The sequence below is a fragment of the Odocoileus virginianus genome, chromosome 24 (genome assembly GCF_023699985.2).
Source record: "Odocoileus virginianus isolate 20LAN1187 ecotype Illinois chromosome 24, Ovbor_1.2, whole genome shotgun sequence".
NCBI lineage: Eukaryota > Metazoa > Chordata > Mammalia > Artiodactyla > Cervidae > Odocoileus > Odocoileus virginianus.
This window is the reverse complement of record NC_069697.1, coordinates 32,209,920-32,228,047: the sequence shown is the minus strand read 5'-3', so window position 1 is coordinate 32,228,047 and position 18,128 is coordinate 32,209,920. Positions and strand designations below refer to the sequence as shown.

Genomic DNA, 18,128 nt, shown 5'->3' with positions numbered 1-18,128 from the left:
GGAAGCTCACTGCAGCTATGAGTTTTGTTGCCCAGAATTTTTATTGGGGCCTCATTACTAGGCCGGAGAAGGCAATGGCACCCCACTCCAGTACTCTTGCGTGGAGAATCCCATGGATGGAAGAGCCTGGTAGGCTGCAGTCTATGGGGTCGCTAAGAGTCGGACACGACTGAGCAAATTCACTTTCACTTTTCACTTGCATGCATTGGAGAAGGAAATGGCAACCCACTCCTGTGTTCTTGCCTTGAGAATCCCAGGGACGGGGGAGCCTGGTGGGCTGCCATCCATGGGGTCGCACAGAGTCAGACACGACTGAAGCAACTTAGCAGCATTACTAGGCATGATTGATTGAGTCACTGCCCACATGGTTCTATCTCCAAACCCTTCTTCTCCCAGTGGGTCCTACAACATCACATGGTTCCAATCATGTGATTGGTCTTTCTGGCCTGGCCAGTCCACATCCTGAATCATCTCATTAACACAAACTATTTAAGGTCTACCGTGAATAACAAAGTCAATCATATCTTGGGAAATTCCAAGGCAAATGAGGTTACCTCCCAGGAACTGGGACCAAAGACCCACCAAATTCTTCATTAAACAGGAGTAAATGTTAGATTTAGCTTAAATTGTATGATGGTGGTTTAGTTGCTAAATTGTATCTGACTTGTGACCCCATGGACTGTAGGCTGCCAGGCTCCTCTATCGATGGGATTTCCCGGGAAAGAATTCTGGAGTGGGTAGCCATTTCCTTCTCCAGGGGATCTTCCTGATCCAGAGATCGAACCTGGGTCTCCTGCATTGCAGATGGATTCTTTACGAGTTGAGTCATGATAAGAGATGCCAGTTTTCACTGCTTTCCTGTATCTTCTATTGGGTACCATTTCCAACAGCATGTGAACATAATGTCCAGCATGCATCTTCTCAAAGCACCAGTGTCGGCTGCTCTCCAGAAACTTACGTTGTTTGGGCAAAGCTATTGGAGAAAAATAGATCAAGAACAACTAAGCACATAAATAAGTAAAATTTCTGAGTGAAATGAAGAAAATGACACAGTGATGAGATGGAGAGGAATTGGGAAGTGGGAAGGAAAGTGAGTCAAGAAAGTTATCTTTGAGTAAGTGGCATGTAAGCTGAGATTTGTCTAGTGGAAAAAAAAAGCCCAGTACTTTAAGGATCTGGGAAAAAGTCATATCAGGAAGAGAGGCCACTGGTATAGTGGCCTCAAGGCACAAAACCACTTGTTAAGCTTGAGGAGATAGTGAAAACCAGTGCGAAGAGGAAAGAGAAAGGTGAGGCACAAGGTTAAAAAGGTATCAGGAACATGGAAAGGAGTGTGTAGACAAGTGCAGTGAAAAGCTGCTGTAACATTTTAACCATTCGAGTAATTTTATCTCACTCACATTTTGCAAAGATACAGTGGAAACTAAGTGATGGGGGAGGCAGGAAACAGGGAAAGCCGGTAAGAGACTCTTAGCACAAACCAGATGAGAGATCCTGGGGGCAAACATGGAATGTGTTTGGGGAGTCAGGTTGACAAGACATGGTTATGGATTGGCTATGTGGGATGAGAAGAGGAGGAGGGTCAAGGCAGCCCCTTGTGGGCCCAGAACCGTGTGCCTGTTCTTCCTATGATGTCTCATGGCCTGTCCACCTGAACTTGGGGAAAACCTCTTAACCTTAAAAGTGAGAATTTTAAAACACTGAAGAATTTTCATTTTGTTTTACATTTTATTAAGGGAAATTTTGGGCCCCCCCAGGTGGTGCTAGTGGTAAAGATTACGTCTACCACTGCAGGAGATGAAAGAGATATGGGTTTGAACCCTGGGTCAGGAAGATCCCCAGGAGTAGGAAGTGGCAACCCGCTCCAATATTCTTGCCTGGAAATTTTCATAGACAGAGGAGCCTGGCAAGCTGCAGTCCCTGGGGCCACAAAGAGTCGGACATGACTGAGCACAAGGGAAATCTTAAACATATACAATAGTAGAGAGAATAAATAGTACAGCAAGTTTGCCTATGTCTGTCACCCATCTCCAGACATTATAAACTCATAGTCACCGTTGTTTCATCTTTTTGTCTAACTCCTACTTGGTCATTTTGAAGAAAACTCCAAATAGCATAACATTTCATTAATAGAATGACAAGATCTCTTTTAAATGCAACCAGAATACTCCTTTTGTTTAAAGTCGTAAAATAATCAGTATTCATGTTTTCCTGACTGTCATAAAAATACAGTTTTTAACAGTTTTTTGTTTGTAATCAGTATCCAAACAAGGTCCAGATGTTGCAAGTAACATCTCTCAAATAGCTTCTAATCTATAATTTTCCATTTTCTTTCTTGTTTTCCTTGTAATTGTTTCTCTGTTTTCTATCTGGCTGATTTCATTTTCCCCTGTGGTGTTACTTGTTTCTCTGTCCTGTGTATTTGCTTTAGCAAAGTCATTTGATCCTCATCTAAAAGCTTGATCTGATTGAGATTGAACCTTGCACAGAACACTTGTGTGAGTTTCATATAGTATAAGGTATATAGTGTCCAGTTGTCTATCTTTTCTGTAATGATAGCAGCCATTAATGAATGTTGTCTAGATTCATCATTTCCTAAGGGATTTTATTTTATTTGGTCATTTGTTGTTCAGTCATTAAGTTGTGTCCTACTCTTTCCAACCCCATGGACTTCAGCACGCCAGGCTACCCTATGCACTATCTCCCAGAATTTGCTCAGATTCATGTCCTCTAAGTCGGTGATTCCAACCATCTCATCCTGTCGCCCCCTTCTCCTCCTGCCCTCAGTCTTTCCCTGCATCAGGGTCTTTTCCAGTAAGTCGGCTCTTCACATCAGGTGGCCAAAGTACTAGAGTATGATTTCTTCCTTTATTTATTAGTTGGATTTGAATCATAAAGAGGCAGTTTCTCTCATTAACTCAGCTACCCTGTAGAATAAAATTTTGAAAAAGGATGTTTGTATACATGTCAGTATTTGAAGCTGATATTTACATGGGGGTTCTCTTTCATTATTTTCATTTTGTATTAAACCTATAGCATCTGTTGGCAGAGTGCTTGGTTTGATGGCTTTTTAATCATTCTTTATGGGTTTTTGTTTGGGGGCAGGGGTTCTATGAAGGAAACAATTTCCCCAAGATTTTAAGTATCTTTTGCTAGGAAAATACATTTAACTATTCCCTGCCTCTGGTCCACCTGTCCCCTTTGTTGCTTCTGTAAACTTAAAAAAGAAATGTACATGAGCGTTGTGAATTAAGTTTTATTTGGGGCAAAATGAGCCCAGAGATAGCATCTCAGCTCTGAGAAACTGCTCCAGAGAGGCCGGGGGAGAGGTCAATATATATGTGATTTTGATGTAGGGGGAATACATGCAGTCAAGCACATATTTTTTTTTGCAGAAGGTTTCTGCTAGTCATGAGGAACTGTCTTCACCATGAAGAATTTTAGTGCTTTTCTAGATATGAGGAGATACAAGAATTGAGCTCATAAAATCAGCTTCTGAAAAGATTTAACTGTCTGAAGACCTGTTCTGCCAGTTTTTCTCAGAGCACAGAGTGCCTCATTGCTGCTGCCTACCCTGAGCGCCGTTCCGGAGCTGTTGAACATCAGCAGCTCGTGATTTAATCCTTGTAGCGGTGGATGGCAGGTGCCAATGGCAAGTGTCGATTTGTAGCTGACACTTCCCGTTAGTAACCCCTTGAGCACTCAGGATGTTACACCTTCCTCTCTGGTTCCCAGGGATTAGCAGAGGGAAGATGAACTCTTTCCCAAAAAGCGAGTCAAGCAAACTGGAAAGAACACCTAGAGGAAACAGACCTTGCACAGAAAAAAAATAAATAAACAAGTTTCCTATAACACTCGCTCAGAGTGCTAAGAGAATCCATGATATCCACAATACAAAAACAGGGTTCTAATTTAAAGAAAAGTAAAGAAAGGATCATTCTGAGAGTAACATGTAGCTCTTAGGGATAAAAAGTGAACAGAATAGGGGGAAAAACCCAACAGTAGTATTAAAAAATGATGTTGAAGAAATTGTACCAAACATGGAGTCAAAATATAAAGACACAGGGAAAAAGATAAAAATTTAAAAATCAGTCCAGGATGTGCAATGAACAAATAATAGGATTGCTAAAAATAAGGCCTGAGAAAATGTGAGGAGGAAATGAGAGAAATATTTCAAGACAAGTATCTGAACTATTGAAGAACTGAGCACCCCGAGTCTCAGTGTGGACAGATCATGCAGAGCACCCAGCTTGGAGAACGGACAGGGAGCCATCAAGTCACCGAAATGTGACCTCTCAAACCCTGGAGCAGGCAGAAGGTCCTGCAAGCTTCCAGAAAGGAAATCAGGCTTCATACGAAGGAGCAAGACTCAGAGTAGCTTTGCATTTCTCAACATCAATACTTCAAGGTACAAGAAAAGAGAGCAACAATTTCATATTGCCAAGGAAGGTGATTTTTTTTTTTAACTCACTGTCCCATATATGGCCAAATTCTTCATTCGGTGTGAGGAAATTTTCATTATTTAAATGTGCAAAGTAATGGAGGAAGTACAGAGGTACTCCACCCAGAAAGAGAAATACATGGGTTCAATAAATGGGGGTTCCCAATCTAAAAGAGGGGCATGGAGAGCCCAGGTAACAGCTTCGTGGCAGGACGACTAGCAAGTCATTCATCCAGGTGGTAGGAGACTGAAGAGTTTCATTCAAGGAGATAAAATTGATAGACTGACTCACGTGTTGGAAAGCAGTGAGAAAGTTACACCTGAAAGGAAAGTCTGGGGGTTGAATTGTTGCTAAGTACACGGAAAACTAAGCAGTGAACCACCAAGACAATTAGTAACTCCAGAGAAAACAAAATATTGCGCAGAAAAGAAAAAGTAACCATCGCAGACAACTTGATGCAGCTGTGAACAGTCTTTATGGCATCTTAATAATGCAAAGCAAGGCTATTACTCTAACCAAAATTATATTGTAACTATGTCGCGAAGATGCAGGAAAGGAGGTATGGGTGTGTAGATGAGACGGGGGTTGAAAGAGAACTTAATTCTCATCTTCCAGAGTAAAGCATCAGGAGGTGATGTGTAAAACTGAGAAGTCAATGAACTACACTACAGGTATATTATTTACAGAAGTGGAAGTACATATTACAAGACTCAGCTATAAGAAGTGAAAGTGGTTACTTCTCGCCAGGAAATGGGAGCGGTTTTTGAGGGTTGCTTCTTTTCATACCTAGTGTTCTAGAACTGACTCTTTATTGACTATATAGTTATAGCTTTGATTTTTGTTTTAAATCAAAGCTGAATTTTTAAAAATTGGTGTTAAGAATTGGGATGTTTGGGGCAGCGAAAGATAATGATCAGAGGATATTACATTTGCAGGGATCCACATTTTCCCCAGCCTTTCACCAAGAACCCAGGAGACAGGCTTTCTGTTTAGGATTCAAAAATTCTTTCTCAGCTCCTTGTCTAAGCAGTGTTAACAAGGGTGACTTGGGAAGTACTGAAGGCCGTGTCACTATAAATATCCAAGTAGAGTGACCAGCCCTCTTGCAGGGTGTTTTTACTATTGGGCAGTTGGAGTGGGCAACTTCTAGCATTCTTTCCAGTTTTAACTGTGGCATTTCCAGGGCAGATGTTTGATAGGAATGTATTACAAAAAGCCTAACAGCCAAGAGTCCAAAATGTCTCAAACCCACTGCCAGGATTTTCTCTCCCAGACACCATCTCCTGAGCTGTCATTTGCCTGCCACCCATGAGCCAGACCACAAAGCCCCGGTCACATCGGAATGGACGCACTGCGTTCCTCCCAGCTCGTGATTCTATCTCGGTCTCAGCCCTTCCTTTTCCCCATGGATGTGGCCCACGCCCAGGCCTCTGACCAGGGAGCTGGTCTCAGAACTACCCTGTGAGTGCTGGTCCCACTCAGGGATATTCCTCTGTGAAGTCTTCCAGACTCCAGGCTGTTCTGAGAGCTCAGTCCCCACTGAGCTAAGCCCATCGAGCTCAGCTCAGCGTCACACTGAGCCAGCAGTCTCCTAGAGGCCTCAGAGCCAAGTCAGTCTACAGGTTGTACCAGTCTACAGGTTGTACGGAACCAGGTTGTTCTGGCTCTGTACTGCTGAGCCAGAAGTGAAAAGTGAGTCAAGGAAAGGTATACGCCAGAGTTGCAAACAGCCTTCTTACTGCCTTGTCCTCACCCCTAAACCCTTTCTCTGTATTTGTCCCCTTCAGGAACAATCTGGCCCTGTTTCATGCCCTGCCTCTTTTTTTGTTTTGACTACCTGTTCTCTTCCATTTACTCCAGATTAATTTAAAAACATTGAAGAGTTTTTAAAACTTAGGAAAAATAGAAATGCTACATGCAAAGAATACGGGACAGTAGATTACTTAGTCATATCCATCCTACCCTTTCCCATTCTCGAAAGGAGTTTTATAAATAGTTTGGTCAGAGAGATATTCCACTCATAGTTATTATTATTATTGGCATTTTCTTATTAGTTGTGATTTTACATTGCATTTGCTCCAAGAAAGTTCTCAAAATAAAGCAAAAACAGGTAATTGAACAAATGGTTCATGTTCATTTGTTTCATAAATGTCAAGAATAATCTTTGGGGAAACTTAGCTTATCTTTATGCACAGTGATGATAATATCCTCTATCTGCTCCATATTTAGCAATTTCTCCTCTTTGTGTTATTCTAGTTTACTTTGCTGCAGCAGCTTAACCAGTGGTCAGTACTTCCGTAATATGTAAACTACATCTTATTTCACAGTAGAACTGGGGGCCTGCTATGAGAATGGATATGTTTTTAAATGTGCATTGAGTCAGAGGTTTAAGTTTAAAGCCCCCTTTATTTAGAATCAGAAATTAATAATGAGGATAAAGCTGCAGACTGATCATATGTCTCCTCTGAAAATAACTTCTGTCTTCCTTCAGGAAATATTATGGAGAGAAGATCGGGATCTATTTTGCCTGGCTGGGCTATTACACTCAGATGCTTCTCCTGGCAGCCGTCGTGGGAGTGGCTTGCTTTCTCTATGGATATTTTACTCAGGATAACTGTACATGGAGGTAACCTCTCTCTCTTCCTTGTTACCGTGCTGAAAATCTACTTAGACATCAAATTATTTCCCGGGTCTTAGACTGTTTTAGTAAAAGAAGACTCATTACAGAACACTTACTGCTTTGGATGATACGTCTCTTTTGTCATGAGCATAATAACTAAGTGAAATGGAAAAAAAAGTTTTCTTAGATAATGCAGCCCAGCCTCTGACAAGACTGTTATCCTTAGGAAATACTCCAGTATTTTAAGGCAATACTTTGAAAAAGAAAGGAGGTTTGAAGAGAGGAATATCTTTGAACTTTTGGCCCCCTGAGGAATGCTTCATTCAGCCCTACAGATGTGAGCCTAGAGCAGCTCTGATTGCATCAGGGTTTCAATGGCAAAACTGGTAAAACCAATGTTTTTATGTTTTTTAGAAATTACTTCTTTTTTCTTATAAATTGATTTAATTTACTGATTTTGGGCTCTACTGGGTCTTTGTTGCTGCATGTGGGCTTTCTCTAATTGTAGCAAGTGGAGGCTATTCTCTAGTTGCAGTGTGCAGGCTTCTCTTGTTGTGGAACACAGACTCTAGGGTGTGGAGGCTTCATTAGTTGTGGTACGGGCTTTGTTGCCCCTTGGCATGTGGAATCTCCCCTGACCAGGGTTGCAACCCATGTCCCTTGCATTGACGGGCAGATTCTTAACCACTGGACCACCAGGGAAGTCTACGGCTTTGTAATATATATTGAGTATATATTATAAAACTCGAGTAAATGATACTTTTTGTTTGTTTAATTTAAAAAAAAAACACAGTGTTAGAGGGGTAAAAAAGCAATAAAGAATGAGTTTGTGCTTGATGTTGAAATTAAAATACCAGCTACACTGTGTTTGGGAAATACATGGGTGCCAAAACACTGAATTTCACCATCTCTGATCTGAAGTGTGTTACTAGTCCTTTGCTTTTGGTGATCTCAACCTCCAGAAGGGGTGCAACACTGAACCATGCCTTTTCTCTTGTTCATCTGGCCTCTGTCCAGGTGTGACAGCCAGATCAGAATTTCTGGGTAACAATGACAAGCTGATGACCAAATTTTTCTAGCCTGCAGCATATGAGCATGACGCCAAAGGCAGGAAGTGTACATGGCAGCTCTGATGTATAGGCGTAATTATCCATTCTATTTAACAAAGGATTCTGAGTGTTTGTGCCATTATGGCTGTTAGCTTGAAAGCTGCAGATGGTCCTTGAAGTACTTGCCTCTCTTTACTGAAAAAGAGTTTAGGGCTAAAGGCTGAATGTTGATATTTTTTCCCTAATTTTGTCTTTGGCTTCTCCATTGTTTTGTATATTGTTCCAACCAAAAAAAGGTATCTCAAAAATATGCTTTCAGAGTGAAAAAGTAGCATTTTTATGTGGTTCTTGCATAGTGGTGGTTCTCATTATAATTTATTTTATAAAGTCACCATACAGTCATCCCACATACTTCCTATATGTGTTTACAGTTAATTTTATTACAAATTGAGTAGATTCACAAGAATAGAAGATAGATTTAAGATGTAAGGAAAAATGATCCATTACCCAGTTTAAGAAGAAAACATAACTGTTACCCAGGAAGTTCTTTGCTCAACTGCATCCCCTTACTTTCCACTTTGGAAATAATGACTATACTAAATTTTTATTTTTATCATACACTGTATATTCTTTTTCACATGTACTTATACCCCTATAAAATATAATTTTGTGTGCTTTTGAAAATATCTGTGCATAAGTGGAAGATACTGTAGGTATTTCCTCTCCCATAAAAGGTCTATTTAAAGCTTATACACACTTGAAAATAACAACTTTATTGAGATATAATGCATATACCATAAAATACAGGCTTTGAAAGTGTACAGTTTGTGGTTTGAAGTACTTCCACAAAGTTCTGTAACCCTCACCACTATCTAATTTTAGAACATTTTCATCACCCCGTAAGGAACCAGTATCCTTTAGAAGTCACTCCCTAACGTCTATTTCCCTTGGCCACTGGCAATTACTAATCTACTTTCTGTCTCTACGTATTTGCCTATCCCAGACATTCCATTATAAGTGAACCTTACCGTGTGTGCAGTATGTGGTGCCGTCTTTGTCATCTTTTACTTAGCATGTTTTCAAGGGGGCTTCCCAGGTGGTGCTAGTGGTAAGGAACCCGCCTGCCAGTGCTGGAGATGTAAGAGATGTGAGTTCCATCCCTGGGTCAGGAAGATCCTAGGAAGGAGGGCATGGCAACTCTCTCCAGTATTCTTGCCTGGAGCATCTCATGAACAGAGGAGCCTGCCTGGTTATAGTTCATAGTGTCGCAAAGAATTGGACACTACTGAAGCAGCTTAGCATGCATGAACACAATGTTCTCAAGATTCGTTCATGGTATAGCATGGATCAGTACTCTATTCCTTTGTGTGGTCAAATAATATGCCATTATAGAAAAGGAAATGGCAAACCATTCCAGTATTCTTGCCTGGAAAACCCCATGGACAGAGGAGCCCGGCAGGCTGTAGTCCTGGGGTCTCTAAGAGTCGGACACAACTGAGCAACTTCACTTTACTTTACTTCACTTCACTTTAATATGCCATTGTATGGATACACCACTTTGTCTAGCCATCCATCAGTTAATGTTTGAGTTGTTTCCATTCCTTAGCTATGATGAATAACTATGAACAAATGTGTACAAGTTTTGTGTGAATATATTTTTGTCAATTCTCTTGAGAATATATTAAAAAATGGAATTGCTGGGATATATGATAACTCTAGATTTAACATTTTGAGGACCTGCCAAAGCATTTTTTTTTAAGTGACTGCACCATTTTACATTGCCAGTAGCTATGAATGAGTATTCCAATTTTTCCACATCTTCATCAACACTTGTTATTGCTGAATTTTGAATAAATAAGCAAACAAGTAAATGTGTGTGTGTGTATCATTCTAATGGGTATGAAGTGGTATGTCACTGTTGGCTTAAACTTGTATTTCCCTAATTCCCCGTGATGTTGAGCATCTTTTCATGTGCTTATTTTGCCACTTGTATCTTTTACAAGTGTTCAGTACAGCTGTTGAGTTTTAAGTGTTCTTTATATATTTTGTGATAAAAAAGTGAAAGTGAAAGTCACATCTGACTCTTTGTGACCCCATGGACTATACAGTCCATGGGATTCTCCAGGCCAGAGTACTGGAGTGGTTAGCCTTTCCCTTCTCCAGGGGATCTTCCCAACCCAGGGATCAAACCCAGATCTCCTGCATTGCCGGTGGGTTCTTTACCAGCTGAGCCACAAGGGAAGCCCAAGAATACTGGAGTGGGTAGCCTATTCCCTTCTCCAGGGGATCTCCTCCACCCAGGAATTGAACCAGGTCTCCTACATTGCAGGCAGATTCTTTACCAACTGAGCTACTGTGATAAAATCCCCTTATCAAATGTTTTCTTGCATTCCGTGGACTCTTTTTCACTTTCTTGATGTTGTCCTTTGAAACACAAAAGCTTTTAACTTTAATGAAGTCCAGTTTACCTGAGATTTTTCTTCTATTGTTTGTACTTTTACAGTCATATCTTAAAAAGCATTGGTGAGCCAAAGTCATGAATATTTTCTCAGTGTCTATCTTCTAAAAGTTGTTTCTTTCTTTCTTTCTTTTTTTTAGTTTTAGGTCTATGATTTCATTTTTGTAAACAGTATAAAATAAAGATTCACCTTTCTTTCTTGCCAGGTGTATATTCAAGTGTTCCAGCACCATTTTTGTGAACATAATCTTTCCCCATTAGCACCCTTGTCAAAAATTGTTACTGTCATTCAGACACTAAGTCATGTCCGACTCTTTGCAACCCCATGGACTGCAGCACACCAGGCTTCCTTGTCCTCCACTATCCCCCGTTTGCTCAAACTCATGTCCACTGAATCAGTGATGTTGTCTGTCTATCTCATCCTCTGCTTCCCTCTTCTCCTTTTGCTTTCAGTCTTTCCCAGCATCAGTCTTTTCTAATCAGTTAGCTATTCACATCAGGTGGCCAAAGTATTAATTACTAATTACTAGTACAAAGTATTAATAAAGTGCAAAAATTTAATTGGCCATAGACTTAAGAGTTTATTAGGGACTGTTAGTTCTTTTCTATCAATACATATGTCTGTCCTTCATGTAAGTCCCACACTATACTGATTATTATAGCTTTTTAGTAAGTTCAAGATTGCTTTGATTTTTCTGGGTACCTTGCATTTCTATAATTTTAGAATTAGCTTTCTCATTTCTGCAAAAAAGCCAGAATTGCATTGAATCTGTAGGTCACTTTGAGAGATATTACCATCTTAACAATATTAAGGCTTCTAATTCACGAACACACAATAGCTTTCCATTTATTTAGATCATCTTTAATTTCTATCAATATTTTGTATTTTTCAGTATATATATTTCACACTTCTTTTCTCTAATTTAATCTTAAGTATTTTATTATTTTTGATGCTACTGTAAGTGAAATTATTTCCTTCATTTTATTTTTAGATTATTCATTATTATATAGAAGTATAATTACTTTTAATATATTGACTTGTCTTATAACCTCAATGAACTGGCTTATTAATTCTAGCAGATTTTTGGTAAATTTCTTTGTGTTTTAATGTACAATATCATGTCATCTGGGATAGAAGTGGTTTTCCTTATTTCTTTCTAATCTGGAGATTTTTAATTTATTTTCCTTATCTGGTTGCCCTGACTAGAACCTCTAGTACAATGTTGAGCTTGGGAGGAATCTGTTCAGAGTTTCACCATTAAGTATAATCTTTGCTATGTGTGTTTTTTCCCCATAAGTGTTCTTTATCAAGCTGAGGACATTCTCTTCTGTTCCTAGTTTTTAATCCATTATTCTATCAGTATGGTGTATATAAATTGGTTTTGTTCATTGAACAATCCTTGCATTCCTGGATACATCCCACTTGATTTGATTTACTGGATTTGATTTGCTAATATTTTTTTTAAAGATTTTTGCATTTATATTCATAAGAAATAATAGTCTGCAATTTTTTGTGATGCCTTTGTCTGGTTTTGGTATTGGTGTAATACTGGTTTTGTAAAATAAATTGAGATGTGTTTCTACCTCTTTATTTTTAGAAGTGTTTGTGAAGCATTGGTATCAGTTTTCTTTCAGTGGCTGATAGAATTTACCAGGGAAGCTATATCGGCCTTGACATTTCTTTCATTATTAATTCAGTCTCTTAATCCATTGTAGATCTATTCAGGTTTTCTATTTCTTCTTGAGTCAACTTCAGTCATTTATGTTTTTCTAGGAATTTATCCATTTCACCTAGATTATTCCATTTGTTGGCATTCAATTATTGACAGTAATCCCTTATATTCCTTCTTTATTTTTGTAATGTCAGTAGTAATGTTCCTCTTTTCATTTCTGATTTTAGGAATTTAAATCTTCTTTCTTTTTTCTTAAATAGTCTAGCTAAAAAGTTGTCAGTTTTATTGATCTTTTCAAAGAACCAACATTGATTTTTCTCTGTTGCTTATCTGTTCTCTATTCATTTATTTCTGCCTTTTGTCTTTTGATTGCAATATTTAATTTATTTACATTAAAGTACTTTCTGATTAGGGCTTCCCCTGTGGCTCGCCTGGTAAAGAATCTTCCCACAATGTGGGAAACCCTGGGTTTGATCCCTGGGTCGGGAAGATCCCCTGGAGAAGGGAAAGGCTACCCACTCCAGTATTCTAGCCTGGAGAATTCCACGGACTGTATAGTCCATGGGGCCGCGAAGAGTCGGACACAGCTGAGTGACTTTCACTTCATTTCACTTCACTTTCTGATTAAGTTGGAGTTACACTGGAGTTATATCTGCCATTTTGCTACAGTAAGTCCCCTACATATGAACATTCATATTGTGAGCTTTCAACGATGCAAGCGTGTATTTGCATATCCAGTCATGTAAGTTAGTTTACATGTCTAGGATACATTGTCACGTGCATTCATTGTCTAGAAGTGATGGTGTGTGTGTACTTTACAGTACTGTATACAGTAAGTCCAGTATCTTTATCTGCTTACTTGATGCCAGCCCCTGTATGCCAGCTATCGTACTGTACTACTGTAAGATTAAAAAATGTTTTATTTTTGTGTTTGTTTTTTCTGTCTTATTTGTGTGAAAGTATTATAAACCTATTAAAATATAGTAATATATAGCTGATTGTGTTATTTGGGTACCTGCACTTTGTTGCACTTAGTATATATAAATATATATTATGTAAAAATGTATTTATATATATATATGTTTTTTAACCTATGTAGTTACCTCTGCCAGCGATCTTTAATTTTTCAAGTGTGTTTGACTTACTGCCGAGTGTACTTTCATTTAAACCTGAAGGATTCTTAGTATTTCTTGTAGGGCAGGTCTGCTAGAAAAGGAGTCTTTCAGATTTTATTTTTGTAGGAGTGTCATAACTTCTCTGTTTTTGAAGAATAGTTTTGCAGCATTTAGAACGCTTGGTTGACAGTCGTTTCCTTTTCAGCATTTTGACAATATCATCCAACTGCCTTCTGGTTTCCATGGTTTCTGATTAGAAATCAACTGCTTATCTTACTGAAGAGTCTTTGTATATGTGGAATGATTTTTCTGTTCGACTATCAAAATTCTCTTTGTTCTAGACTTTTGATACACTGAGTCTGATGTGCTTATGTTCGGAGTTCTCTGAGTTTATTCTACTTTGAGTCTGTTGAACTTCTTAGATGTACAAATTAATGCTTTCATCAGATTTTGGAAGTTTTTCAGCCATTATTTCTTCACATATTCTTTCTGCCTCTTTCTTTCTCTCATTCCTTCTGGCTCTCCTATTATGTGTATTTTTAATGGTGTCCCACTCATCTCTGAGGCTACATTCTTTTTTTGTCATTTCTTTATTCTTCGTGATTCTCAGACTTGATAATCTCAATAGACCTAATGTTAAGTTAGCTGACTTTTTCTTTATCTAGTTCATTCTGCAGAGGAACCTCTCTAGTGAATTTTTTGTTTTACTCATTATGTTTGTATCTCTAGAATTTCTAGTTGGTCTTCAAGTAATTTTTATCTGTTCATATTCTTTGTACAATGAGATGCTCACATACTTCATGTCTTTAGGTATGATTTCTATTAGTTCTTTGAACATATGTATAATTGCTTATTCGTGTATTCATTTAGTATGTCCAGCATCTGGACATCCTCAGGGAGTTTCTGTTGGCTTCTTTTTCACCCTGTGTCATGGCCAAACTTTTCTGTTTCTTTGTGTATCTTGTAATTTTTTGTTGAAAACTGGGCATTTTAAATATTATAATATTATAATGCCAATCTGAAAACCAGATTTTACTCCTCCTCAGAGCTTATTGTTGCTTCTATGTTGTCATTGCTGCTGACGATAGTATTTATTTAGTTTCCTGAACAAATTCTGTAAAGTCTATATTCTTTATCATGCATGGCCATGAGATCTGTATACAAAAACTTAGTTATCAGCTAATGATTGGACAGTGATTTCTTTAAATGCCTGGAATCAATCATTTTTTTCAGCCTTTGCTGGTGGCTCTCTGTTTGCATGTTGGGGAATGCCTTCAGCACTCCATCAGGCAGTTGGGAGCGCTTCCTTAGCCATTACTCCTTGCTTATGCAGAACCTTAAGGTCAGCCAGAGTTGAGAGATGCAGGTTTTCTCAGGTCTTTCCTGGCCATATGCACTGTCTACAATTATAGGTATTTGTTGGAGCTTTTTAACCCTTTACCTACTCCTAGAACATCTCATTATCCAGTTTTCCCTTCTAAGTTTTCTAATCGGCATCTTGTTAGCCTCTACTTTATCACTGCCTCAAGCAATTGTAATATAATGGAATTATTTAATTCCTGGTAATTGCTTTCAACAGATACCCTGGGGATAGGGCTGTTTGTACAGTATGAGCTTGAGATAGGTCAAATAGTGACAGCTCTCTGGAAATGGGTAACTTGAAACCACTTCTGCCCCATCAGTAGCTTCTTAGGCTACCTTGTTCAAACTACTGCACAATTGCACTCATCTCAACACGCAAGCAAAAAAATGCTCAAAATTATCCCAGCCAGGCTTCAACAGTACATGAACCATGAACTTCCAGATGTTCAAATTGGATTTAGAAAAGGCAGAGGAACCAGAGATCAATCACCAAAATCCACTGGATCATTGAAAAAGAAAGAGAGTTCCAGAAAAACATCTACTTCTGCTTTATTGACTATGCCAAAACCTTTGGCTGTGTGGATCACAACAAGCTATGGAAAATTCTTAAGGAGATGGGAATACCAGACCCCCGACCTACCTCCTGAGAAATTTGTATGCAGGTCAAGAAGCAACAGTTAGAACTGGACATGGAACAACAGACTGGTTCCAAATCAGTAAATGAATATGTTAAGGCTATATATTGTCAGCCTGCTTATTTAACTTATATGCAGAGTACATCATGAGAAATCCCAGGCTGGATGAAGCACAAGCTGGAATCAAGATTGCCGGGAGAAATATCAATAATCTCAGATATGCAGATGACACCACCGTTATGGCAGAAAGCAAAGAAGAACTAAAGAACCTCTTGATGAAAATGAAAGAGGAGAGTGAATAAGCTGGCTTAAAACTCAACATTCAAAAAAAGAAGGTCATGGCATCCAATCCCATCTCTTCATGGCAAATAGATGGGGAAACAATGGAAACAGTGACAGACTTTATTTTCTTGGGCTCCAAAATCACTGCAGATGGTGAGTGCAACCATGAAATTAAAAGACACTTGCTCCTTGGAAGAAAAGCTATGACCAACCTAGACAGCATATTAAAAAGCAGAGACATTACTTTGCCAACAAAGGTCCATCTAGTCAAGGCCATGGTTTTTGCAGTAGTCATGTATGGATGTGAGACTTGAACTGTAAAGAAAGCTGAGTGCCAAAGAATTGATGCTTTTGAACTGTGGTGTTGGAGATGACTCTTGAGAGTCCTTTGGACTGCAAGGAGATCCAACCAGTCCATCCTAAAGGAGAAGAGTCCTGAATATTCATTGGAAGGACTGATGCTGAAGCTGAAACTCCAATACTTTGGCCACCTGATGCGAAGAACTGACTCATTGGAAAAGACCCTGATGCTGAGAAAGATTGAAGGTGGGAGGAGAAGGGGATGACAAGGATGAGATGGTTGGATGGCATCACTGACTCAATGAACATGAGTTTGAGTCAACTCTGGGAGTTGGTGATGGACAAGGAAGCCTGGTGTGCTGCAGTCCATGGGGGTCACAGAGTCGGACATGACTGAGCAACTGAAGTGGACTGAACTGAGGCTACCTTGGTTGTGAGACTGTTAGTTTTAAAGGGCAACATGAAGCTGAGGTTTTGGGGATAGGGATAAGCCAAGTTAAAATGCCACAAGGCTCACTATTTTATGGAAAAAATTTAGTTATTTTTTCTCAAAAAAACACTTCTCAGACTATTGGAAACCTTTGTTTAGCTTCCACAGTTCTGCAGAGGTTAATTTTGACAGATTTTGTCAAGTTCTTTGCTTTGTGGAGGAGCATGTTTTCCATGATCTTTACTTAGATATTCTTGAAGTGTTTCTCATGCCCAGTTATTTTTTACTGAGTTATTTGCAGGGCTAACTAATTCTGCAATTCCAATCCCATTCACATAGGAGTCCATCTGCATAGCTTCTCCTAGAGTAAGCTGTGTGCAACCTGTTGTTACTAATAGTTTGCTGGGTTTTTCTTATTAACTTGCTGGAGTTTTTAAAATATTCTTATGACTAGTCCTTTGTCATTCCTGTATGTTGCAAAACTTCTACCAGTCTGTGGCTATTTTTTCCCCCTCTCTTTGGAGTACTTTAATGAGGTTCTTACTTTTAAAAGATTTTGAATGTATTAATATTTTTCTTTATGGTTTATGCTCTTTTGTTTTTCTTTATTAGTAGTTTCCTTTACCCCAAGGTTATCTAGATACTCTTCTGTAAGTTGGTACTGTTGCAGTTTTATTTTCCACCTGGAATTGATTTATATATGGTAGGATTTAGGGGTTCACTTTCCCCTTGTCCTGTATGGATATTCCACTGCAGCAGCCCTATTTATTCAAACATCTGTTTTTACGTTACTGGTTTGCTGGGTCGATGCTGCCTGTTATACATCAGTTTTGGTGTACGCAGATGTCTCTTGCTGAATTCATTATTTTTCTCTCTTGCTCAGTTTTTCTTAACTTAAAGGGCTTCCCACGTGGTTCAGTGGTAAAGAATCTGCTTGCCAATTCAGGAGACGTGGGTTTGATCCCTGGGTTGAGAAGATCCCCTGGAGAAGGAAATGGCAACCCACTCCAGTATTCTTGTCTGGAAAATCTCATGAACAGAGGTTGGTGGGCTGCAGTCTGTGGGGTCACAAGAGTCAGATAGGACTTAGCGACTGAACAGCAACCCCAGTAGCACCTTGTTGTTTAGGAGATGTCTTGACGGTTCTGAGTCTTTACTTTTCCATTAAATTTATAGCTCAAATAAGGGAGAAATGACGTCTTCAAGTATTGACTCTTCCAAATTATGAACATGATAATTTACCTATTTATATAGGTTCTTCACTCTTTTACAACAGTTTTATCATTTTCTCCATATAAATTTTCTACATTTTGAATTAGATTTTTGTTCCTAGGCTCTTCTTATTTTTAAGTTGTTGAAAAACAGTTATAAAAAATTAAAATTCTTAACTGTGGCAGGTCTTTAGAGACACAATTTCTTTTTTGTGACCCTACATATATATATTGTATACCGATTTTGTGTCCAGCAAACTTACTAGATTCATTTATTCTCATAATTTATCTGCAAGTTTTATTGAGTTGTCCATATAAACAAATATGTGATTTATTAGGGATAGCAGTTTTTTTCCTTGCCATTCCCCTGTCTTTGCTTTTTTGTTTCTTTTTTTGTTTGTTTGTTGTTTTACTAACTATGTTAGCAGTGGTATCACAACCAGTGAAAAGAAACAGTGATAGTGGGACATATTATCTTGTTTCTGATGTAAAGGAAATACTTTCAGCCTTTTACTATTAAGTATAATGTTTTTTATTAGGTTTTATGAAGC

General features: G+C 38.7%; 1 protein-coding gene across 2 annotated transcripts in view; it reads left to right on the top strand.

The window, feature by feature from the left end:
- ANO6 (anoctamin 6) overlaps positions 1-18,128 on the top strand; it is a 229,025-nt gene that overhangs the window by 159,212 nt on the left and 51,685 nt on the right. For both annotated transcript variants that reach the window (XM_020900987.2, XM_020900988.2), the window contains one exon: positions 6,934-7,068. In XM_020900987.2, coding sequence (XP_020756646.2) covers positions 6,934-7,068 — 135 coding nt within the window. The remainder of the gene's footprint in view (positions 1-6,933; positions 7,069-18,128) is intronic.